We start from the raw sequence: 26195 nt of genomic DNA, 5'->3' as shown, positions 1-26195 counted from the left end.
CAGCTAGAATAAACCATCACCTGCATTAGGCTAGATTCCAATTCAGCTTTATCTTTCATCTTCTGCTGTCATAGGTCTAGAGAAAATGCTACTTCTTGGTGTGTATACCCTGTCCCAGTGAAGTAAAGATATGAAATGTATGCTGACAAAGAGTACTTCCTTCACAGATGACATGACTCTGCACCTCTTCTTCACCTCACTTCTCTGTGACACTGCTGGGTTCCTACAGTTCAAGATTTCACTGTTTGCAATAGCAGCTTTGCAAGTTTTGCTCCACGATGCCTTGCCTGGTGCTTGAAGCAATCATAGTGTCCATACTCTCAGTTCTATCCAGAAAATAAATCAAAGACTCAATGGGAGTAACTTTCTCATGGCTAAATATGAATCTATGAAAGATATCATTGGCTTGAATGAACTCTGTTATTCAATCTCTATATACTTCTGTTTTGATTAGCAAGAAAGTGGAAAGGTGCTAATTACAAACATAAATATATGCTTCAATAAATTTCCCCAGTGCAGGAATTTCAGTACAGATGAAAGATGTCCTGCTCTGACAAACCAGATAGGGGAACCAGGGGCAAGGACATAAAAAAAGCCAATGATCCTTCTAACAACTGAATATCTGACCCAAAATCATCCAACCTCTACCTCAAACCAAGCAAAATGAATATGAATGGATACAGTTGAGAGTGAAATTCAACTTTGTCTACCCTCGGGATCCAGACAAGGGATGCAAACAATGTACTGTAGTACTTAACAATCAAAAATTTTCTTTCACCGGTATGACCAAAGTAGGGATAAAAAGGGGAACTTCACTACAAATACACTGCAAATTTTTAGAAAGCTGGTCTCAGAATGGTACAACAGACAAAAAGGAAATAACTTCTGTTAGTTTTTTACTGGAACAGTGAATATTACACTCCTTGAAGGATGGCTTGGATTAGCCTTCACAGTATCTCACCTGCTCAAAACAAGAATGCAATACAATGAGCCTAAAGAAGAAAAAAGAGCAGAGGTAAAAGCTTAACAGTGAAGAAGAGCATCACCTTGTTTTCCTTATACAGCTAACTACAGCTTTATGCCACTGGAAATGCCTGCCACTTCCTGAGGTGAAGAAGATACTAGTTTCTGCTGACACTTTCATGGCTTGAGTGTATTGCTTACACTTAGCTTCTTTTAATAATCTGATACTTTGCTATGTCAAAACTTCTTTCATGTATGGATGAAGAAAGGGACAAAAGGAAGAATTTCTTCATCTGTAGCCAAAGATCCTAAGCTGTTTGCTTTCATCTGCAGCCACAGTTAATTGTAAAACTTCCCAAAGTGTTCTATCCCCAGGGTACAATTAGTACAAGTTTCATCTTTTCTCAGTTTGTACCCACACAGCTCTTCCTGCTTACTGTTACTCTTAATTATGTGCTCCTTATTTTTCCAAATATTTTGTCATATCAGTAGTTTGAGATATCTCCACTCCTTGGGCTCCTCACAGTAAAGGAACTACCTCCTAAAATAGTTTTTCTTGACCCACCAAAACCCTGTTATTCATGATGGTTCACTGAGTCCTTAACTGCCAGACAGCTGCCTAAATTGTAAAGGTCTTTTTAAATTAAGAGCTGAATTTTCAGCTGTTCATATCAATAAACTTCCATTAAATCTAGTATCAAAACTTGATGGTAGCCTTGACATTTTTACCTTGAAAGCTCAGGTAATTATTTAAGGTCTTATTTTAAAAAAATCTGATTATTACAAGTTGTTATAAATTACTAATTGCTGCTAACAATAATAATATTATCAACAACAGGGTGTTAGAATGCTTCCTCTGGGCCAGATGATATTTTCTGTCATACCCTGCTTGAGTATCAGAAAATTTAATTCAATACCTTACAGTCTGATCCACTGTTTCCTGTATCTTAAACTACCAAATATAACACAAAGCTCTTTCCAGCCTTTTTCAGTTAGGCATGAAGCTAGTATGAAATCCAAACTACTTCTAGAAGAAAGTCATATATTAAGCTGGAATTTTCTGTATTTTTACTGATGTTGACTTAACCTAATCTATTGGGCAAAACTAACAGTGTGCTTATAGTCAGTTAATGAGTGGATAGTCACACTCATTAAATTAAAAAAAAAATTATACTCTCAATTTGTGCAGCTTCCCTTCTGCATTCAAAACACAGGCTTGAGTTTTCATTGCCAAACTTTTTACTTATTTGTGTTATGTCAGTACTTGTGACTGCAGGCAAAACTAGGTCTTCATATACAGACATAAAAATCTCAGGGAAATGAATGAGAGTGTCACCTACTGTTTTCTAGAAAAATAAAAATATTTTGCCCATATAAAAAAATTGAGGAAATGTTGCATTAGATATATAAATTGATATGTGACAGACATTGGTGACAGACATCAAGATTGCACACTGAACTCTCAGTTTGCACAGTATGGATTCAACTAGAGAGCATATCACGGTGACTTCTTCAGTAAGAACTTTCCTTATGAGAAATGTAATCCATTTTTCAGCATGCAGTTTTAGCATTCCTGTGCTTATATGTGGTATTTCTAAACTGTAATACCCAAATATTTCTGTTGCCTTTCTCTTGCTTTAGTAAGTTTGCTCTCACAGCCTCTCTCTTTCAGAAAAAAAATTTCCTTGAAAGCTAACTTGCATTTTAAAGAAGTGGAGGGTGTGGATTTGATCTAACACCAAAAATAGGGGGCAGGCCAAATAGCTGGAATTCATCAGGGGGTTGGGCAAAATCCAGCTCATCCTGAAAATATTTCTATGTAGAAAAGTTAGGATTTCTTTGGTCCTGAGAAATTCTGTCCATGCCATCTGCTCAATGGGGCAATGTGGCTGCTGGAGAGAATGCTACTGGCTCTTTGAATCAGCAAGTGAAGATTGCTTGCTACCCAAAGCTTGAGCTGAATATGCTTATGGGCTAAATAACTTCTCAACAATTTTCAAACCATGAACCTAACTGTGTTGGATCATCTAAGTCAGGTTTCTCTAAATCAATGGATGATTCAACATATTCACTTATGTGGTATAGTTGAACTTACTTAAATAATATGCCTTATATTTTTTCTTTTCATCTTCCAAAATTGTTGATTCTAAATAGGAATGGCCTCCTTAGAGGTGCTGATCTGAAGCACTAACTTCTTGTTGTAGTCACAGTATTAATGACTTTTTTATATAGTTCAAAAGACACTGGGTCTGGGTTCTGTTGCTATTCTTTCACTAGCAAGTACTTTCCTGCACAAAGGAAAAAAAATTCTGCTGATCCCTTCAGTTGAATGGTTCACTCACATTTCCTTAGAGATAATGGCACAGTGTCACTGCGAGGGACAACTAGCAAAAGGAACAGTTCATCAAGTGGTGCTGTGAGATCTCTGCCACTGAAAGATTTAAGTGCAAAACCTACTCTCAGAAAAATAGAGTAAAGAGAAAGAGGTCCTTTGATTTGATTAACAATGATCAGCCAAGGCACGTGTGATTCATGTAACCTATAAACAATTAGTAGATGCTGGGGTTTTTGGTCATTTTCTTGATGAAATATGGATAAACACACTGCAATATTACAGTTTTAATCCCTGAATTGGCATTCAGCAATTACAAACAACAGAAGAAGCCAATCAGGTACTCTGTAGTTTGATGTCTATTTATACTCCTTACAAGGAGTATAAATAGACATCATACAATCAAATCTTTCAGAAAAAAATCAGTACTCATTAGGAGTCAAAGCACAGACCTATGTCTTCTGAATGCTATGGTGAATCATGTCTGTGGGTGGTGGTGGTGATGGCTAAATGGGGAACTAAAAGAAACTTCAATGAATAAAAAGCATTTTAAGTGGTAACAGTTTATTTTATTTCTCTCTTTAGAATTTCACAAGTTATGGTAATGACAGCAACGTCAGTGTAGTGCTGGATGACTTGGCAAAATACAGCCATTATACTTTGTGGTTAACTGCAAGCACAGCATTTGGAGATGGAAACAAAACCAGTGAAAAAATAGATGTGCATACAGATCAGGATAGTAAGTTAATAAATTTTTTAGTGCTCATTGTATATCAGTGCTTTTGTTAAATATTAATTAAATATTCTCTAACTTAAAAATTATTTTACTGCTATGATGGCAAAGTTAAAAAAAGACCATTCAATGTGGTTTTCAATGCTGCAATATTTATCTTTGCAAGGAAGGCATTTTGATCTGAGTCTTTGAAATACTAAGAACATAGAGCACAAGCCTCTGTGGAAACAAGCAATAAAATCATTGTCTTAAGATTTCATTAAGAATCTTTTCCTAAAGAAATTTAACAGAAATGGTTTTTCAAATACACCTTCAACTATTTTGCTTTTGATATTGAAACACAAATGATTTTTAAAAGTTGTAAAAAATATTACAACTGACACTTTCAGACTAATTATATTTTGAACAGTTATTTCTGGTTGGGGTTTGGATGTTTTATTACTGTAATCCATGCATTTAATTTTTTGCTTATTATCTCTCATAGTCCCAGAAGGTTTTGTTGAAAATCTGATCTATCAAAACATTTCCTCATCTTCTGTAAATGTAAGCTGGCTTCCACCATCCCAGCCAAATGGCTTAGTCTTCTTTCATGTTTCTCTAAGTTTAATGCAACTGGGAACCAGTAAGATATTATCTTTCCTTACTTACAACACAAACATAATTTTTGATGGTCTGGAGAAATACACTGATTACATTCTGAAAATCACACCAGCCACTGATAAAGGATCTTCTGAACGGCACACTCTGAGTCTTCATATAAGAACTGATGAAGACGGTAAGATTAAGTTATTTTATTAATTCCTAAAGAAATGTATATAAAAAAACCCCAAATAACTTTCTAAAAGAAAAAATTGTTTATTTTTCTTGTTTCACTTAAAGTGTTTTTGTAGTACAGTGACACAAAAAAACACTGCACATTTCTATTTTAAGACTTTGAAATAGAATTTTTCATTGTAACTCATATTTTTCTGACATTAGCCTTGTTTTTCTCTTTCCTATTTCTTCATATAGTCCCAGAATCAGCACCTGTAATGAAAACATTTTCAAATCTCTCAACTACCTCAGTTATGCTTTCATGGGACCCTCCTGTTAAGCCAAATGGTATTATAATACATTATGATTTAAATCTATTTGGGCCAGAAAGGAATAGCTCGTTCTCTACCACCAATAATTTTATCATTTTGGAAGACCTTCTGCCATTCACATTGTACAGCATTTATGCAGCTGCCAGAACAATAAAAGGACCTGGTCCATCTGCTATGCTTCAGTTCTACACAGATGAGTCAGGTGGGCAAATTCAATTGTAAACAACTACAAAATTTCAGCTCTATTACAGCATCCATCTTAAATCTGAGCCTCAGACCTGTTGATATGAAGGATTAATTTTCCACTGGCCTGTGAGTGAAGAGCTTTCAGGTGAAGGAAGCACTGCAAGGCAAATGTTCCCGAGTGCTCCTCCTCCTGACACAGTGCACAAGAAGAGGTCACATTCTGCACAGGATTACAAAAATAACTCCATGAAGAAATATCTTTTGCCTTTGCAATGTGTTATGTCTTGCAAAGTGTCAGGGATTTTGAAGCAAACAAGAGTACCTTTCTCTTCATCCCCCCATGAAATTGAAAAATGATAAAACATGGAAATATTTCTGACACATTCACACAGTTCTCCTGTATATGGACCTCCTCTCCCCCGCATAGTAAATTACACATCTTTTAAATACATGATGAGTTGTGGTCCATATATGGATGGAGGAAGCAAAGTGTATCACATTCCAGTTATATATGTAATATGACTTCTGCTAAATGTCTTAGTTCTGACAGTAGGGATGTTTAAGTGATTCATAGATTTGTTAGATCTCTAAGAAGATCCCTTCCTGACTAAACATGAATTCTGGATTAATGGAATTTGTTTCATATCAAAGAGGAAGAAAAAACATTGAAATAGCAATGAAGTACTGTTAGCTTGAGTTCAGATACAAATGTTAACAAAAGTGCCTATGTTCTCCTGCATGTATTGTTTTGCCTGGAGTCTTAGTGATTTGGTACTCAATAGAATTTTTCTTTTGCAGTGCCATTAGCTCCACCCCAGAATTTGACCATTATCAACTACACTGCAGATTCTGTGTGGCTAAAATGGGATCCAAGTCCCCAGTCAAATGGTGCTATCATGAGATATAATTTTAAGATTTATCAAAACAACACTGAAGAACTTTTTTTTTGGGTATGTTTATAATTAAGAGTGTATAATCCTTTAAAATATTTTTTTATGCTTTAGGAAAAAAAATATATGGCAAATATTTTAAATGTCTGTTATGCTCCTAGAATTATGAAACACCTATAAATTCCTATTTGCTAAGACAGTTTATTTTCCTTCCCACCATACCTGTAATTCAGTTTTTCAAATTAAACAGGAAAAGTAGTTTGATTTTAATGTGCTTTGAGTTTCTAATATTTCAGTTTCTAATTAACAGTGAGATTTATTAATCTTGCTTGGTATTTTAGTGTAAGCTTGATGTTAGAAAATGACAGAAGTTAATTGCTTTGTGGGTACCTTTTTTTAACTATTTAGTACCTTATGGACTTTCAAGATTCAAAAATTTTGCCATCTTAAAAAATAGTAAGAACTGTTCAGAAGTCTTCATTAAAAAATCAAAGAATAAGAACTGGGTAAACTGTAACTGAAGTAGATACTACAGAAATGTTCAGAGCCACGTTGGGTGGAGCTCTGAGTAACTCAGTCTTATGGAAGGTTCCCTGCTCACAGTATAGGCGTTGAAACTGGATAGTCTTCAAAGGGACCTTCCTACCCTAACCATTCTATGAATCTATAATTTTATGATATACAAAATTTGATCAAGGCTTAAATCTGATTGCTTGGGTGGCCTCAAGGAATGTTCCATGAACTGCAAAGGCAGCAAGCTGAGGTCAGGATTGCATCTCAAGCTTAGAAACTATATAGTGAGCCCTGTTCATCTGAGATGCTTGTAAAAGCTGCAGGAAAAGACAATGCTGCAGTGGGGTCTGCTGTTATTCCCCATTGTGAGAGGAAGTGCTGGCATCATCCCAGTTTCTTCCATAGTGCCTGAAGGCCACAATGTGCATGTGAAAGAGGAACAGTGGATTCTACAGCCAGCTACCTTTGGAAACACACTCTTTGGGTAGTTTCATAGAGACCACCAAAAGATCTGTAAGGAAGTAGAAGGTGAGAGGGGTTGATGTGAAGCTGGAAATAGTTTTCAGTACTTGACTGAAAGCTTCTCAGAGTGGAAGAGGCAAAACTATGGCTATAAATCTTCTGTTCATTTCAGTAGGTTCAAGGTGAAGGCTACAATGTTTCTAGAGATTAATTGTGTACTAATAATATTTCCTTCCTTAAGAACATTTCAGGTTCAAACCACGAGGCAAACATTGTTGGATTAGACCCATACAGTCCCTATTTTATCAGTGTCTCTGCATTTACCAAGCTTGGGAATGGCAATCAGTTCAGTAATGCTGTCCAGTTTACAACGATGGAATCAGGTTAGATATGACTTTTTCTAAGCTGCATTCTGACAGTTTTAAATATATTTATATTTGTTTTCCTTGTATGGTTGGACAAAAGTCATAACCTAACACTACCCCATTGTCTCTTGCCTGTGTAGCACCGATTCACATTCCTATTGTAGACTGGGTTTGAAGTCTGATTTCGGAAGTGTAGAATTAAAAATGTCCTCATCTGAAATGAGAGGCTTACATGGCTACTATAAATCTTTTAATAGCAACACAGATAAAGGGAGGAAAATTAGATAGGTATCAGTCTTTGCAGATCAAAGCAATAATTCAGATCCCTGTGAAAATAACTGAAACATTAGCAGTATCAAAAGCAGCTGGACAAAAGATTGGCAAACGAACTGGAAATTATATTAGACAAATAGAAATTTTTAACCTTTTTTTTTTTGTTTTTTTAGTGTTTATTTTAAGAAGGAAGCTAGCCACTAAAAGTGAAATACATAACATTCACTAAAGAGAACCTGTGGGTTTGTGAAACTGGCTGTTGTGCAAAACTGTATCTCCTTTGCCAGGTCAGAGCAACCTCCAGGCTCTGTATGAGCTGTCAGTGCCAGGGAACAAGCATGGGTTAGGGGGCTCCCAAGTTCCTCTACACTGTTAGCAAAGGGAGTAGAACCAGAAATAAAAATATCCCATATGATGACACAGGTCTGCTAAGATCATGCTTCCAGTGAAGGTTCTTTCCAGAACTGGTAAAGAGGAGTTTCTGGGGAAGAGTTTTGCTGCTTATTGCACCAAAGAGTTACAACACTGTCCGAAATCTGGACCATCACTGAGCTGGTTAAATTTGGCTGTTGGACTCCTACAGCTGAAGGTGGTCCTCCTCAAAAGCCATGGTCATCCATCAGTTGTTTCATTTTATCACTGACATTCCACACTTCTGGTACTTTCTTTGTTTCTCTTTAACAAATTGTTCATAAATAATTGCTCTATTTTCAAAGTGGTTGTGGTATTTTCTACCTTCCTTAATTTTTTATAAGCACTTAAAAAAATTTCTTTTGCTACAACCAGCAAATAGTTGGGAAACAATAAGTTGAAAGAATTGATAGGAAAGCTCTGAAATCTGCCCAGTGACTTCTGTACAGAGAAATATAATATAGTGCCTGAAAGAAATAAGGCTGACAGATAAATAAGAAAAGAGACAAATAAGAAACTTCTGCTGTTGGTGCTGTTGCTATGTATATGGAGTAGGTATATAAAGTATGTATACTGTGTATGCTATAGTACACTGTGTTTAAAAGCACATGGGGGAAATATGAGCAAAAAGTTTTGTTGAGGAAACAAAACTGAAGCCCACAACTAGGAAGAAACCAGATAGATGGCCCCTTCTCAAGTACTAACATCAATCACATTCATAGCAATTGGAAAAGAACCATCTAATGAGAAGAAAGTAATGATTTTGTTCTTTCAATGTGTTTTTTTATTAATTTGTCTGACACTGCAGTGCTTGACTCTTGCTATGAATACCGGGTCTGCTTCACTAATGATACTGTTGTGTGATTACAATTTCAGTTCTGTGTGCATGTTAATCTTTGGTGCCTGTGTATCCTTTAAGTGCCAGATGCTGTACAGAACATTCGTTGTATCGCAACGAGTTGGCAATCGATCCTAGTGCAGTGGGACCCTCCTGCTTCAGCCAACGGCATAATTACACATTACACCATAGCAGTTGAAGGAAATTCTACAAATTTTTCGTCTTCTGGTACACTGCATACTTTTAGAAATCTGCTTTCCAATGTCACTTATCAAATTAAAATAAGAGCTGCAACATCTGCTGGTGATGGTGAAGAACAGATATGCAATGCCAGTACACTTCCAGAAAAAGGTAAAGAATTATTCAAGTTATTTTTTTGTTTAATTTAAATGATGACTTTGAAACAAGGAGGCATGAAAAAACTGCTTCAATACAGGCAGTTAAATCATTCTGTTGTTTAAATTTCTTGCTAATAGTGAATGAAGAGAAACTCTTTCTCCTCTTTTAGAACACACCTAGTGATGAGAATAAATTGCCATTTTTAAAAGCACAGCAAGAACACCTTTCTCTATGTGAGTTTGAATAGTTATTTTATTGATTTATGATCACCTATTATTTTTTACAGTATAATATCTGTCTTATTCCTAGTGTATTTAGCATATTTGAGACGGTATGTCTGAAAAAATTTTTGGGAGTAAAATTTTTGTGGTTTTGCTTTTACTAACTGACAGTGGTATAAATTCAATGGCAATAAAGCTGTTCAGAATTCAGGAAACTGAGAAGAATTTAGCCTCTACAAGCGAATTTTGTCATAACTTTTCATGGGTAGGATTTTTTAAAAGAAGAAGGAAAATTGTGAGCTAAATCTAAAGAAAAACGCAGACAGGTTTTCTGGGATTGAAGTGAAAAATTGTTACCCAAAGTCTGTCTTCCTTTTTCTCTCCGCACACCCACTTCACACTTCACCTAATCTTGGCAGTGCTTTCACTTGACATGTGAAACATGGAGATTATAGTCTATGCAAAACAGAAGTAGTTCTATGTGAATAGCTTTGTACCTATCTTCTAAACTGAAAGTGGAGAGGAGCTCAAATCTGAATCCAGGAAGCAAAGGCCTGTTTCAGTCCTCCAGTCAGGGATGATTGTTACTCTTGGAACTATTTCTTGGAATTTTTTTCTTCTTGGGTGATAGTTAAATTAAAAAAAAAAAAATATATATATATACACACACACATAGATATATAAAGCAAGAAATATCCAGATAAGATTTCACATTTCTTCTAAATTACAGGAGAAATTATTGCATTTAGCTCTTTTTTTTTGTGTTCTCTTAAGTGAGATCAATTTATACAATGGAGTTGAGGTGGTCTCTATTTCAGAAAATCTGGCTAATTAGAAAACACAGGGGTGGGATGGAGGAGCTCTTCTGTACCCCAGAGACTTAGAAACCAAACCTAGCTTTTGTAATACTTTATTACTAAGGTTTTGAATAACTTAAAAGATGAGATGTAGCACTCGTGTATACTTCAACTGAAAGAGTGAATTTTCTCAGATCTGCCAAATAATAAACACAAGACTCTGTGTCAGGAGCAAGGTTTTGGTTCAGAATGACAAATAAAGGGGAGCAGCTCGGCTAGGCAAACTCAAATCAGACATTGAACTTGGAGGAGCTCAGACCTACCCTTACCCTTAGATTTCCTGTTGCTAGCTTCCTGAGTGGCATGCACCTGAACTGGATCCCTCCTGTCCGCAAAGCCTCGGTCTTCCATTATGAGCTTTGATTTCCAAATTTCTTAAAATTAGACTTGTGGATGTGCATGTCTGAATGAATCTAGACCATGTCTGTGTTGTCAGCTGAACTACTGCTGCCTTGGTTCCAGATCAAATGGATGAGGTCCAAATGAGGACAAGCCCCTTGCTGGCATATTTTGGCCAACATTGTGAAAATAGCCAGGGTTGTACTTTGATGATTGCCCCTCCTCATGGTACAGTCTATCCCACTAAAGCCTGGCCACGTCTGTTATTTGAACTATGACGTGGCACATTCATACACATTTCTGTTGAAAATTTTCTGTCTAAATTGGCTTCCTTGTCAATAGTTCCCCTACAAATGCTTCCAGTTGGTGATCTCTGATAGTCCCCTTCTGTCCAGAACTTTGGCAATTTAAGACTTATGCCTGGTTCATCTGTCCTCTTTGTTCAGAAACTTCTGTTCATCAGCAGAGATAAAAATCCAATTTTGAAAAGGAAAAGGCATTGTTTAAGTATTAGACATGAGCATACTCTTACACAACATTTACAGTGTCGGCTGGAAATGATGTAGTGAGCTGAGCTCGATGTTAGATGCGTGTTCCTGCAGTTCCTGCATTTCTGGACATTTCTCAAATGCAGTCAGAACACTCAAAGCTTTGTTTTATACCATGACTGCTGAGCAGCCCACCCTCAGAGCCAGAGCAAGACTGAACCTGGGGATAGTTCAGACTTGGACATAGTTGCATAGGAGGGATGTTACTCTCTGGTAACAGAGGAGAACAGGAGACTTTCTTGGATCTTGGAGGATGGGGGAAAGGCTTCTAGTGGTGTTAAAGAAGCCTAACACCTGAGAAAGTTAATTGTTGGGATTTCTGAGAATTTTGGGATTGGCTATTAGTTAGTCCTTAAGGAAAGACTGAGAAAGCTGTGGATTAAGCCTGGGCTTTAGGGAGAGACTGGCAGTGTCCTATGGTCGGTGCTATAAGGAGTTGTGCTAGCAGGGAAAAAACCAAACCAGTCTTTATTTTGTAACAACATGTGTTTTATGTGTCTTATCACTGGGAGTTTTCCTAAGTGAAGGATTTATACTACAACACACATTTTGCCACAAACTCTGCGCTGACCCTTTCTCGCTTCATTGTTGCTTAGTCATATTTACAACAAACTAGTTATTATTAGGACATTTCCTTAGCTGAGTGTTTGCACAAATTGTTTTGTAGTGACTGGATACTAGGAATTGGAGATTCATAGATGGGAATGGAAACAGTTTTATAGCTGTTGTCAGCTTCTTATTTATGGTGGTCTAAGATTAGTCACAGAATATGTAGCCAGCACTGAGTCACTGACAATGCATTTATTTCTGACATAAAGTGAAATCGAATTTGGCTCAGTGTTTCACTGCATAGCATTTGACCTTTAAATTCTTGGCAAGGTTGCTTGCCTTTTTTGAGGTAAATTTGTTCATATCTGGGTACAATTAAACATGAATCATGACGCTTAAATTTATTAGGAGATTAGTAGTGTTTTTTGTCTAATCTAGCTCCATTGTCATGGTAAACCACCTCTGCCAGGCTGCAGTATGTTATAAAAGCTGTCAGCTTTGTAGTGGTAGTATTAGTTTGTGATTAAATACATTATAAGGGATATGAAAGACAATACAGTATACATACACATGCATAAATGAGTTAGGATTTTATGACTGAACAGATATCTTTGAATTATTTTCAAGAAAATGCACATACTAAAATGAAATTTCATTAAGGTTGAGTGAATTTTTAGAAGCAAGAGAGAGCCATAAAATAGTAGCAAACTTCTCCAAAAGGCACACTAAAGCTGTGAATATTCAGTTAACTCAAAAATCTGGGACAAGTATAAGAGTCATTCAGTTTACAATAAAAATAGAACAATTAAAAAGCCACAAGGGTTTGCAAATACCCTTGAATAATAAAAAAGAAAATTGCTTCTGCTTTAAATTTTGTAATTTAGATTTTATAGACTTTTCATTGTTTTCTGAGAATGTTAATTGCTTATGTTAATTGTAAATGTTATTGATTGCAGTATTAGGACACAGATTAATTTCCCCACTTCTCCCCCTTACTGCTAGTCATACCTGATATTATACCTGAACAGTCTAAGAAGAGGTTGAGGCCCCCACTGTACTCTGGGGACAGTCCTTACCATTTGTTTTCTGCTAAACAGAGATGCAATCATGATGACTTACATTTAAAAGAAATATGGCTAGAAATTCGCCCAAGAAGCATTTTTTCATTTAACCCGTGCTCCATTTTCCAGGCCATTAATAACTTGTAGCTATACACAGAAGTATGCCTTGTGAATAAAGAAGAGTAGTGCCTAAAGGAATTGGTGATGAGAAAGTTTTTCAGGTCTTTTGGTGTGGAGGTGGCAAATTAGCATCAGCTTTTGTTACATGTGCACAAAATGTCTTTACACTCTGCACTCAAAAGGTTCTGGATTTGTATCTCCAGTATGGAGGTTCCCACTGGAAAATGTGGGCTTTTTTTAATCAAGACCTTTGAGAAGCACAAAACATAGCAAGAGTTTTAAAGCCATCTTCACATCCAAGGAAATGCTGTTTCCTTCACCATACATCCTTTTCTCAGGATCTGGCAGTTCATGACAGCTCTGAGCTGGAGCTACATGATTTCCCTCATTAGGCAGTGAAGAAAATGACAGATGACCATGATGCACTGGAAGAATATTTAAACCCATGCCCTCAAGTGGTTCTTAAGGCTGCAAGTAGGACGTGCAGTGCAGATGTTTTGCCCCTGTTATCCTGAGGAATCAGCCTGCTGAAGAGCCACTGTATTTGAAATGGCAGAACTTCAGCATCCCCTGTCACTAATGCAGAAAAGAGCTGTGCATTTCACATGTGCTATCCCTGCTGCAAGTTCACATTTCAAAATTGTGTTTAAGTAAAATCATCCAAAAATTACAGAGTGAATTAGGAATATGAATCTTTGAAACACTTCTTTCCAAAACGACTAATTTTTTTTCCCAGATGTAATTTTCATTATTTAATATGGACTTCTTTACACCTTATGATTAGTTGTCTGGTCCAAATTTAAGTTAATGGCTTTGAGGCTGATGGGAAATCTTCACTAGAAAACTGCTGTATCACTTGGTTGCTGCCAATGAAATTGTACTGGTGTGATTTTTATAAGAAGGCTGATAAAAGTAGATGATTCATATTGCATAGGATAAAGAAATTTTTGTCTTTTTTGTATAGATTAGGTCAAATCTGCATTAATATAGAAGCAATGGTGGCAACATATATGTACAAAGCTGACATGGATAGCATCTACAGGTCAAATACAAATGTTTACTGAATAGCAGACAATGTTTTAGTTTAATGGAAAGCTGAACATTTAAGACTTGAGTGTAGGCAGCTTTTCACTATTCTTTTTATCTTCAAGAAGTGCATTTCTCTCTATATTTCCATGATTTATTTTATGTTTCAGTACTTAGATCCCACAGTTGGACACAAAGTTTTCTAATGTGCTAAGGACAGAGAAAATGGTCCATAGAGGCTGTTTTAAGACATGCTCTCAATGGTGCAATTTCCTTTAAAGCATGTCTGATAATGTCAGTCCCAAGTCATGGGAAAAATAGTCTACAATTTTTTACATTTTTATGATGGCAAAATGATTTGGTCCTATTCATGATTCGTACTGAGGACTTTGTACCATGATGAGTCCTCCTGAAGTTAGCATTTTATACTCCATTAGTATTTAGTATGATCAGGGGTATCAGCTTAACCCATGGAATTCATTTGTGTAACTAAGCTTTCAAAATTTAATAGAGATAGTCAATACAGAATATTTCTTTTCTTTGCAGTTATTTCTGTTTTCCAAATAGAAGTTGGTGTGTGCCCACTGCTGTCGGTTCTACTTTGTTCTTCACTTTCCTCCTATTGATGCTCTTAATACCACCTAACAGACTTCTAGGCTGCCGCAGCCCTTTTAATCCAAACTCCAGCTACAAGCAGCTGTTCTGTAGGCAGGCTTTTTTTCATTAACTTTGTTAGGAACTATGCCATATCATATTACTGTCTTCTGTTCATGGCCTGTGCAGCTGTAGTTGTTGCTTTCCACAAAAATCTCCGCAGAAAGCCATAACCTCTCTTTTCTCAGTAGATTTGTGTACGTGTCCTTTGCTACCCTTAGCTTATCTTTGCATTGTGAATAAGGTGTTTTCTACCAAGTGTTTTTTTGTTAGTTTAAACCAGTTCTACTGGCCAATTTCAACTTGATGTGAGTCTTTCCACTGTGCTAGTGTTTTTTCTACCAAGGATTTCCTTTTATTTATGTTATCAAATAAAAACTTAATCTCAGAGCAGTCCACCAGCCTTGGAAGGGCTGATTAGCATTGTAGCCAGACAAGCGTAGGGCCGAGATCTGCCAAATAACTTGTATTTAGGTGTTTAACTTTCTGTCAACTTCAGTGAGAGCTCAGACATGTAAATAGGTTTTAGGAGCTTAAAATCCCATGCAGATCTGATTTCAGTTACTTTTCATTGAAATTTAGGCATCATATGAACAATGGTAGATGAACCTGAAAAGACCTCATTCCTCCTCCATTCCAGAAATGGAATTCACCAGCATTTCATGGTTAGCCTCTCTGCCAGCTCCCTGGCTGGCTTTCAAGAGCTGAATTAGAAGCTATTAAATGGAAAATTAGGTGGAGTACATTGCACCAAATGTTTCAGACTTAGAAAAACTCCCTACTCCCAGAGATAGTTGAATTATAGCAAACAAAATACAATAGGGAAAGACTGTGAGATACTGGATGAGACTTAAGTGATCCTATGTATGATTCTTGGGAAATTTAAACTTGGGATTAGGATGAGAATTTTCACTTGCCAATCAGAGCACAGTCCTCAGCAATTAGCTTCTTACAATACCACAATCACAACCTTTTTCATGCCTTTTCTTTCAGTGCACCTTTCTGGGAATTTGGATTAATAATACAATTCCCATTAAGTACATATCAAATTGTCAGTGAATAAGAATCGATAATAAGTCTTTATACAGTTCCAATGTAACCTGAAATAATAATTGAAAAACATGCAGTTTCTGGCTTCCATAATTTTTAGTGTGAATAGTGATCACTTCATCATAGTTAGGTCATGTTTAGAAAATTTAGACAAGCTGCGTGATTACTCTAGGAAGCATGGAATGGTTTGTTCAAATCAGTACCATCTGTGAGGAGAAAAAGTTGGGGGAATTTTAGTCATTCTTGAGGAATGGAAATCTGATTCTCCATGCTAGAGTAATTGTAATCCTCTTTGTATCTGTAACCCAATAGCATAGCTGTCTTGAAATTGTCTCTGAACACAATCACAAAGTTCAAGAGACACTGTGCCACTGGGTGTCACTGCTTCTCACTGTGGCCCTATGACCAAACCTCTTTGATCTGCTCCAGTTTCAGGTCACATCTTTTTATTTGTTCTAATGAGTGATTACATTTATTTTTGATTTCCCTATGTAAGGAAGGAGACAAAATTAGCTTGGTTTTAAACTAACGTTTAAGGCTCTGATTCCATTTTAAAGGTCTATCTGGGCAATGACAAAAAATTTTACTGTGAATTCTGCTGACTGACCGTTGATTTTTAGGTTCAAAATATTTTGTTTATAGGGGTCTTCCTAAACTGGAAAAAGAAAACATAAAATAGGTTTTAAAGCTTTTGTGTGAAAGAAGCAATGCTTGTCTGATTGTCTGCTATCAGGATACCTGCACATTTATCTTTTAAAATGGTGGTTTTCATGTAGTGTTACTCACTGGGATAATCCCAGGTGTTACCTTCAGTCCAATGAAGATAATGTGTATGGGCAACCTCCGCAGTCAATGGGAAAAAGAACAGATAGAAAGAGAACCATCATTTCTCCACCCTCCATTCTTCCCCCACTTCCAGTGAGTTTGTCTCTTTTCCAAATACAAGGAAGGCTCAGAGGCTGCATTTATTAGAATTTTGTTTGTCTGCCAGAGAGCCCAAAAATCAGAGCCACCATCATTTTTCCTGATGCAATTTCTAGTTCTATGAAAGCCAAGCGTCTTTTCCTTCTTTACTGCAAAACTGCCAACACTCAGTTATTTTTGATGTCATCATGCATGTTGAAAATAAGGGAACCAGATACTCTCTTTAAGAAGGAAAGGCCACCATGCCAAACAGACCATGGGCATTGCTTTTCCTATATGTGTGACCAGCCTCTTTAACCTGCCTTGTTTTAGGCGCAGAAACTGCAGTTGTGCCAGCAAGGGCTTAACCAGTTGCACATTTGAGCAAGTGAAGGCATATATTTCCACATTCCTACTAAAACCCAGCCTTTCACAGTTACTATCTGCTTTATGGCAAGCCCTAGTATCTGTATTGGAATATAGCCCAATAGTTAGTTTTCTGTTCTATCCCACATTTTATCATTATCGTATTTGAGTGTGTAAGAATTTGTATTTTTGCAGTATCTTAACAGATGTTAACAGCTTACATTACAACAGTAATGTAAGCTTCTACCTGTATTTTTCCTCCATAAATCTTCATAACAGTAGAAGATTTATGGAGGAATAATACAGGTATTTTCTACTAACCATGTAGCATTTCTCTGCCTTTATTTTCCATAAAGCAGTAGTCGAACTAGGACATTTCTTGTATTTTACACAAATAGCTAATACAGCTTATAGAGTTTTTATGATAATATTGCAATTATTTATTTTTTTGAAAGTAGGCAAACAAAGTATTACATCTCCAAATCTGAGCAAGCAAGAATGTTACTGCATGTTTTGATGATTTTTACTACTTTCTGTACTTATCTTCATGCTAATAGCAGCAGAGAAAAACAACTTTAATTTTGATAGCATGGAGTATAATGATGGAGGTTATCTTTAGCAAAGATTTTTTAAATATAGTTTTCTCTTGCTCTGTGTCTGGTTAGTGTGTAGCAAGATGGGAACCTATGGGGCTGTTGCATGCTGAGGTGTTGGGTACTTGTGCATGAGAGCTCAGTGAAGAACAGGGGAAGGTCTGTGGTTCTCTGCCTACTCCCTCTCCTGCAGACTTCTCCTTTGGGTTCATTTGAAGGGATTTTAGTTTCTCAACCTTTTCATCAACACAGCTTTGTCTGATTCAGAATTTATATTTCTTGTTAAACATCCATATTTAATGGAGAAGATTTATCTTATTATTTTTTGGTGATTTTAATAAACAAATTGTTGTAGACAAAGGCAAAGATCAGATATTCCCATAGGGCTGAAAGGAAAGAAAAAGGAGTGTTTTCTCTTTCTTCCCCAGTAACGTTGGTCTGGGATCCTTTTCCTCTTTATGTAAGCCTTGGGATTTCTTCAGTTTCAGTTTGAGGATGTATCATGTGTTTTTCTTTTACCAGTGATACCTCTTCCCCCAAAGACTCTAAAGCACTCTTTAAAGCTATGTGCACACAATGATTTCTGAGCTGATTTTTCTGCACAGTTTTTTGCCATAGAGAGTATTAGTATTATCTTACAGAGTCTTAGAGATAATATTAGCTTTCTCTATGACTATGTGATATAGCACAAAACCATATGTTGCTACTAGTCTGTGAAATCTGGGAGTACACTGCTGACTCAATATTGACAGGGTACATGTGTGTACACGCATATGTATGTACATATATGTACTGCTTCTGTCTCATGGATGTGAATATAATCTGCATAAAAATAAATAAAGAAAAGTTTGTGGGAAGCTTATTTTTAATCTTTTATTCAGCTCTTTCTCTTAATGTTCTTGTAAAGCACTTCTATAACACCAGACAAACATATTGCATGTATTGATACTTTTCATTCAGAAGGTGACACAGGAGATTTACAAAACTTACCTTGATGTATTGTGTGAGGGTTTCATATATTAGCAAGAGAGAGGGAGACACATGAGTATTTCTAAATGAGAGCAGAAGAACTTCAGTTAGAACCCACCGTAAAACATGCTATGGGTAGCATAGAAAAATAACTGTGTAATATTCCCTCCATTAGTTGAGACAGAGCCCCAAAAGTAGCAATAGAAATGTCCCATCTCTCAAAGCTGGTCCTACATCCCATGCCTGCAAGAATTTTTCTTTGTTTCAAAGGTTATAGTAAATGTATGCTACCTAAATACACACAGTGTGATTTATGCCATTGGAAATATTGCTTATTAAACATCTGAAGCTGAATATTCATCTTTAGATATGCTTATTAAAATATGTTTTCAACAGGATAAAAGTCATATAGTTGCAATCACTTTTTATTCAAATTAAGGTATCTTACAAGTGTTTTAATCTGTAGTTCCTAGTGCTCCCAGGGATATTGTTTTTTCCAATGTGCAATCAACAAGTGTGACCTTGCATTGGAGAGCACCAAAATCTATCCTTGGCTACTTTCAAGACTACAAGATTACCACACAGCTACAATCCATCCACTGCAGTGACTGGGAGGCTATGGAATGTATTGAACATGAGATGCATCAGTATTTGTATGAAAATGTCATGGATGACTGGATAGAAGACACAGTGTATGGACTGAAAAAATACAGATGGTACAGATTTGCTGTTGCTGCCAGTACAAATGTTGGTTATGGCAGTTCTTCACCTTGGATTTCAACTCAAACCCTTCCTGGCTGTAAGTAAGGATGTCTGCCATGTCTCATGATGCTATAACAATGTGATATTCATCTAAATACAAACAACTCTTGTTAGAAGTTATTTCTTCATAGACCTACAATATTGATGGAGTCAATAAGGTCAAGCAATTCTTGACCTACTCTATATATATATATATATATATATATATATATATATATATATATATATATATGAATGATATAAATTGTGTGGTAGGTATACATACCTAAGACTGACTGATATTTCAATATGTTTTGTGTACACTTTTATATTTACTGCTTACCCAACAGTATTTCAATCCTCAGCTGTACTACACGTGTAGACTTGGTAAGTCTGAATTTTTGCTGGTATGAGTTAATATGCCATTTTTCAAAAGAATTTCACCTGTGGGGTTTGCCAATGAAAATAGTATTTTTTTTAATTCTTTGACTAAAAGTCAGTTCATTAAGTTGTAAAACTTTCCTGAAATGCTGTTGTGTGTTTTTGGCAATGGAATTTAGGCAATAGTTTCTGGGAGATTAGGATTTCTTTCTAAAACCATATCCACCTACAGAGTTTACTAATCAGGGTAGCCATGAAACATGTACAGGATTGTCATGATACATATTAGAGCTCTCATGCCTCAGCTGAGGATTTAAGTTTCCAAGTAAGAGAAGAAATAGTTGTCAAAAAAAAGTCAGCACAAAATATTTGAGAGAAGGGGACATAAATTATTTAGGCAGTTGTCATGGGAATATATGACCTTCCCTACCAGTTTGCATCTATCCTAGAATAGAGAATATTCTGAGATCTGGCCTCTGTAGAACAACTGAGAACCACCATGCATTGCCAGACTTAATCACAGCTCTTTTAGCCATTTCCCTTTTCAAAGTAATAATAATAATAATAATAATAATAATAATAATAATAATAATAATAATAATAATAATAATGCTACCAGGTACTTAAAGAGCTGTGTACCAAGGACTACTCAGTGGTCTGGATATTTACCTTGTCCCACTCAGGTTTTTATAATCATGTGATGTGTGGACACTGTGATAGTAAACATCATAACAGCCTGATTTTTTATAAAGCTCAGAAGTAGTCCTTTGGATTGAGAAGTGCTGGAATCAGCTGCAGAGTCATTCTCACGTGCACTTACTTTCTTTGTCCAGTGATTCATGGGGAAGCTCTGCCTGTAAATCAGTGCAACATTTTAAATTAAGGGGAAGAAAAAACCCAACAAATCCAAATGGAGCAGAAAATAGATAACAGAAGTTCTCCACAACTTGAGCAACACTTGAGCCAGCAGCTCTGGAGAGATTGCTTACTATTAAAATGATAGAACTCAGCTGCTGACTTATGCAAATACTTTAAAAAAAATTGTTGTTGAGTTAAAAAAAAGTTAGGGATTTAAACTGGAAGGGGAAGCAGATAATGAAAACACATATAATTGCATAAAGTTAGGATGATTTTTATGATTTCCTCTTCAGAGAGGGATGATTTGGTTTAAGAGAGAGCTAGTTTCCTATGCAGTCCTACTGAGAAGATGGTAGTTAAAAGTATAAACATCTCAAAAGACTGCACGAGCCCTTTCCATGCCAATTCAGTGCCATTCTCAGCAGTAGGTCCTCTGTGTGTTCTATTAGATAGTTTACAAGTGGTGGGGTAGAAGGAATAAAAGTTCCACCACTTCTTCCAGCCCAGTGTCTGGGGCTGCTGACCTGTATCTGTGGTGATGGAAGTAGGCAGCAATGAATTTCCTGTGAGTTAGACTGGTGACACATCAGGAGATAAGCTGCCTATAAAACACACTGCTTTGGAGCCAAGGCAGCATGGGCACCCAAATGTCATGTCTAGGCACTGGTTTTTTCTGGAGTAATGGCAATCAGCTGAGGAGGGGAAAAAAGACAAAGGTGACATGACACATCTGGGTAGCCAGCTGGCAGCTTTGTCTTGCTTCAGCAGTGCTGGGAACCTCCATGAGTGCTGGCTTATCTTTAGCAAGGGCAGGTTTCTAGGTACCTTAAACTTTTCAAAGCCTAGTCATTAAAATTGCTGTTAAAAATCCCCTCAGTTCTGCTCTTTCTATTGCAAAAGACACAGCCAATATCAGGAAAGAGCAATTCAGAGTGCACAAACAGATTTGGCACTCTGGGCAGCCTTGTAACGTGTATGCAGCAAACAGGTGTTGATCTCCCTCTCCTTTCCCTCATGAACAGGGCCAAGCATCCTCTGGATTAGCCTGCTGATACACAGCCAATGTACATGGTCTGTTAGGGCTTAAGAGTGCTTAGCTGCTATGTAAAATACCCTGAGTACTTAGCCCATAAAATCAATGGGAGTTTTGTTTGCACATTTGAGGGCAGAAGTTAGGCACTGTTTCATTTGATTTTCAAGAAGTGCCTCTGTAAGACATTGTTTCCACCAAAGGTAAAGTTGCCTTTGTTGTGAAATAATAGTTAAAGGATTTTTTCTTCATAATTCATTGGGTTTTCAGAAATTTGTGTTTCTCTCAAGCCTAAAGAAAATATTCAAGTATTGTATTCAGGAGGTTATTCATTATCATATTCAGGAGGAGCATATGAGGTGAAAACTGTTAGACTCATTTCCCAGAATGTAAAGAGAAGAAACCTCAAGAGCAGCAAAAATTGCATAAAAAAAACTCCTAAATGTTTTTTATAAGTTCTGAGGATTTGATTGTTGTGCTAAAGCAGAAATACCTTGTAATTCTGACTATCCAGTGAAAAAGGTGAGGATCTTAGTTGTTTATTTCAGTTGTTCATTATGAAGACAAATGTAAGGCTATAGGAATTATTTTCAAGATTCTTTAAGTTATTTGCACGTTTCAAACAAAAATTAATGGCAGTGTTCTCTACTGAGAGTGGTTATAGAGTTACTCTGTGAAACTATTATGGATTGTTAGTGCAGCCCAGTTCTCACATCACACATAAACTATTCAGCCTTCTGTCTTGCAGATTATCCTCACAGGAACTGTCTTACTGTCTCATAAAGTAGTGTGATGGCACCATTATTACTTAGCTGATTGATCACCCAAGAGCCAAGTCTATTCTACAAGATTAAATATTTCCATCACAACTTAGATTTATATAGCTACCAGCACAGAAGATCACAGTGTTGTGTCACAGTAAGAGAAAGGGCAAGAAATGTTTTCCATAGCTATGGAAATTTTGTTCCCTCACACCTACACTTACCCGAAGTTTCACTATTACATTTATGAGGAGAATAAGATTGGCTGAACTTCGGTTTTCTGAGAGAAAAATAATTATGGAGGGTCAGTGTAAGATGGAAAATGAATGACAAGTGAGATCACTGACCTCATTGTGGATCTCATAGTTACACAATGCAATGCTTTTTGGTAAACTGCCAAGTCCCCTAATGCCAGGATACACCGAGGTACAAAGGAAAATCCCAGATGTTTGAATGTCCCATGAAGGCCAGGACATACATGGAGAAGAGGGTTATGCTTCTCTTTTCAGCGCCTCCTTTCCCAATCCCTGCTGATACCCAGTTGCTTGGTACTATTAAAGAAATGTTTCTGTGTGATGAAAAGTAATGAGATTTCACGTCTTGTTATGTGTTCTTTCTTCTGGAAAGCTTTGCCTGGGAGAACATGTTTCTCCTGGTTTGTTACATTTTCTCAAAAGCAAACATTTGAAAATAATTATGGGCTAATATAAGTTATAACTGTTTAAAATTACATAAAAAAACCCTAGATGATTAAAAATTAAATAACCAAAGCACACACTTTATTTTTGCCAGAAAAGGGAAAGAAGGAGCTGATCTTAACCAAACTGGAAAGCATTAATTTCTGTTAGAAAACTGGAGCATTCGGTCTTATTTTTGAAGATTATGCTAAATGATGGGCTATCCAGACTTATCTTCAAACTAACACACTCAACTGCTGCCTTAGCATTAGGACACAGATGGATGGGAAAGATGACCCTGACCTCCATAAGACCCACATTCCTGTGCAAGGATAGAAGCATGATAATCAGGAAATGACGGTTATTAGTTACAGAAAATGCATTATTGTGAAAACCAGGAGAAAAGTGCTTATGAGAGGAAGTGATTGGATTATGGGGGAATGAGAGAATAAGACTAGGTCATTTCTCCAGAGTAAATTGCTGTGATTTATAAGAGAAAGGGGGTAGTGATATCATGGCTTCATACTGACCAGATTCATTTCACAAACAAACCTAAATCAGAATGCGGCAGTTATCCACTGAATCAACACAGATTTTAAAAAGATGTTTTTTGTAAGACATGGTACATGTCAGATACTCTTCATTTTCTGATTATCTCCCCAGTTATACATGTAATTTCAGAAAATATTCCTACATTTCAGTATGATTTGGTTAATGTCTGATATTTTACTTTGCAAAATGAAAATAAACCACGTATTAATATTTAGACATACATTAAACAAGTAACTTAAATATAGCATACTCAATCAGAATTTTCTTGCAAATATTTACAAATACATCAAGTATAAACTGCATATGGAAATTAACCATATAAGTAACTTCAGACTGTATAATTTGTAGATGAGATTATGCTTTAAAATTGTTTCACACCATCTAATGCATAACTGCAGAGTCCATTAGTTCTATAAAAATACAATGAAAAATTGTCCTTGGAAATTGGGTTGGTTTCAAAACTAAGGCTCAAGAAGATAGATATATATATATATATATATATATATATATATATATATATATATATATATATAATTTTATACTGTTTTTCAGAAATTTCCTTTTGCATTAAAACTGATAAATAACATTGTCATAGTTACTGGAAGCACTGTTTACACTGAAAGGCTGTTTGGTAACAAGCCTGACATGCATTACCTGAAAAATAAAATTTGTGCTTATTCTAATTTTCAGGAACAATGCTTGCCCTTGTATTTTGTTTTATCTTTTGCAGCTCCCCGCTTGCCAGCCAGACTTCTCTGAGCACTCTCCTCTTTTACCACCCCTCATGTGCACTCACAGTTCATTCAGTTACATTCCATTCAGTTGTCCCATGCTCTTCAGTATTTTTGGGGACTGCTTCCAATGGTTGAATTTGATCCTGCCTATAAAGTCTTGTATATTCCTGCTAATCCCAGCACAGGAATCTAATTCCTGTATCCAACATCCTAAACTCATTTTAGCACCTTACCTAATCCCAAATATTTCTCTTTTATTCTGCAATGATGGTGCCAGATTTTCACCTCCATAGTGCAAAATTGTATTATTTTCCTCATTAATCTTTCACACATAACTACAACAGCTACATACTTCTTTCCACATTCTTTTCCTTTTCCTATGTCCTTCCTATGTTCTTCCTGAAGAACTAAGTAGCCTTGTACACCCTCCAATTTTTCTACTCATTTAGCCCTCTTACCTAATGATTAATAGTGGCAAACTGTATATTCATGTGTTAATCTTGTTTGAGAAAAGAAACTGCATCTTCTGATTATCACAGGCATGATTGCTTTAGTAATTTTTCATAATATACTGTGTACTGATATGGATATTTTTGTGGTAGATTGAAAAGAAGACACCATGAAGTCAGGTTCTGGAAATATGTAGAAATATATTTTTGTTTTTTAACATGCTGCTCAGTGATACTTTCCACAGTTGTCTTTTTTTTGTAGTGCATCCTTTAAAAGCAAGGCATCCTGGAGCCAAGTTCTGTGATTATCTACAAATCTGTGGTCATTCTATTCCAAATTTCATTTTCCTGAGATTTCAATGGTTATTATGAAAAGATAATACCATTTGCTGAGAATTGCTGAGTTGTTATTATGATTTCATTAATTTCTTGATCATTAATAAGAAATAACTAAGTTAATTCACATATCACCTCAACAAATGGAAATTTTAGGGAAATCTCATTTCTTAATGTGAGCATTCTTGTCCTCTTGCAATTCTTACCACTTCTTTTGTTTGGGTTTTCTGTATTTTCTCAACATGCTGAGAATAAATCAAAAGGAAATGCATAAAATTATTTCTACTTCTACTTTCTGATACTACAGGAAATTTTTTCTAGCATGCAGAAGTTGATGTCTTTTCACAATTTCTTTTTCTTGGAATGATTCATTTGACATAAACAAATATATTATACTTGTCTATTGTATAAGTATTTGCATATATTTTACTTGTGTCATGTGCAATAAAGAACTTGTAATTAAATAACCCTATAATCTCAATTTAAAATGAAGTCATAGGCAGTCCATACTCTAGAAAAATTGTAGTGGTTATAATGAAAGATGTATTTCTAATCACATGGTGTGACTTACATATGAAAAAAAGAGAAAAATTATAGTTATTTAAGCAGTGTGCAATCTTAATTGAGAGATAAAGTTTTATTTTTAAACCTCTACTGGCCATTAAAATTATACTGGGTTATTTTTTGTTCACTTCATTGGCCACAATTCACATACACTTTTTTTTCCTACAGCTCCAGATGGTCCTCCAGAAAATGTGACTGTTTTAGCTACATCTCCTCACAGTATTAATGTCAGCTGGAATGAACCTGCCATCATTACAGGACCAACGAGCTACCTCATAGATGTTACCTCAGTAAGGCAATCCCATTTTACTCAGTGATGATACAGATGGTTGGGGATACCAATACCACAGCAACAGAAGTTGCAGGACAGACATAAGTGGGTTGAAAACCTTATAATTGTGTCTATTTCCACAGAAATTCCACATAAGAATTAATTGTACATTTATTCATTTATCGATGGGAGATA

General features: G+C 36.1%; 1 protein-coding gene across 1 annotated transcript in view; it reads left to right on the top strand.

Moving 5' to 3' along the window:
* PTPRQ (protein tyrosine phosphatase receptor type Q) overlaps window positions 1-26195 on the top strand; it is a 99872-nt gene that overhangs the window by 33016 nt on the left and 40661 nt on the right. Inside the window, exons 20-27 of the mRNA XM_059847927.1 lie at window positions 3881-4034; window positions 4513-4803; window positions 5040-5315; window positions 6098-6249; window positions 7406-7547; window positions 9133-9402; window positions 19113-19445; window positions 25898-26019. Of these exons, the coding sequence (XP_059703910.1) occupies window positions 3881-4034; window positions 4513-4803; window positions 5040-5315; window positions 6098-6249; window positions 7406-7547; window positions 9133-9402; window positions 19113-19445; window positions 25898-26019 (1740 nt within the window). The remainder of the gene's footprint in view (window positions 1-3880; window positions 4035-4512; window positions 4804-5039; window positions 5316-6097; window positions 6250-7405; window positions 7548-9132; window positions 9403-19112; window positions 19446-25897; window positions 26020-26195) is intronic.

Source organism: Haemorhous mexicanus, chromosome 5 (assembly GCF_027477595.1).
Source record: "Haemorhous mexicanus isolate bHaeMex1 chromosome 5, bHaeMex1.pri, whole genome shotgun sequence".
NCBI lineage: Eukaryota > Metazoa > Chordata > Aves > Passeriformes > Fringillidae > Haemorhous > Haemorhous mexicanus.
This window is presented reverse-complemented; position numbering and strand designations above follow the sequence as displayed.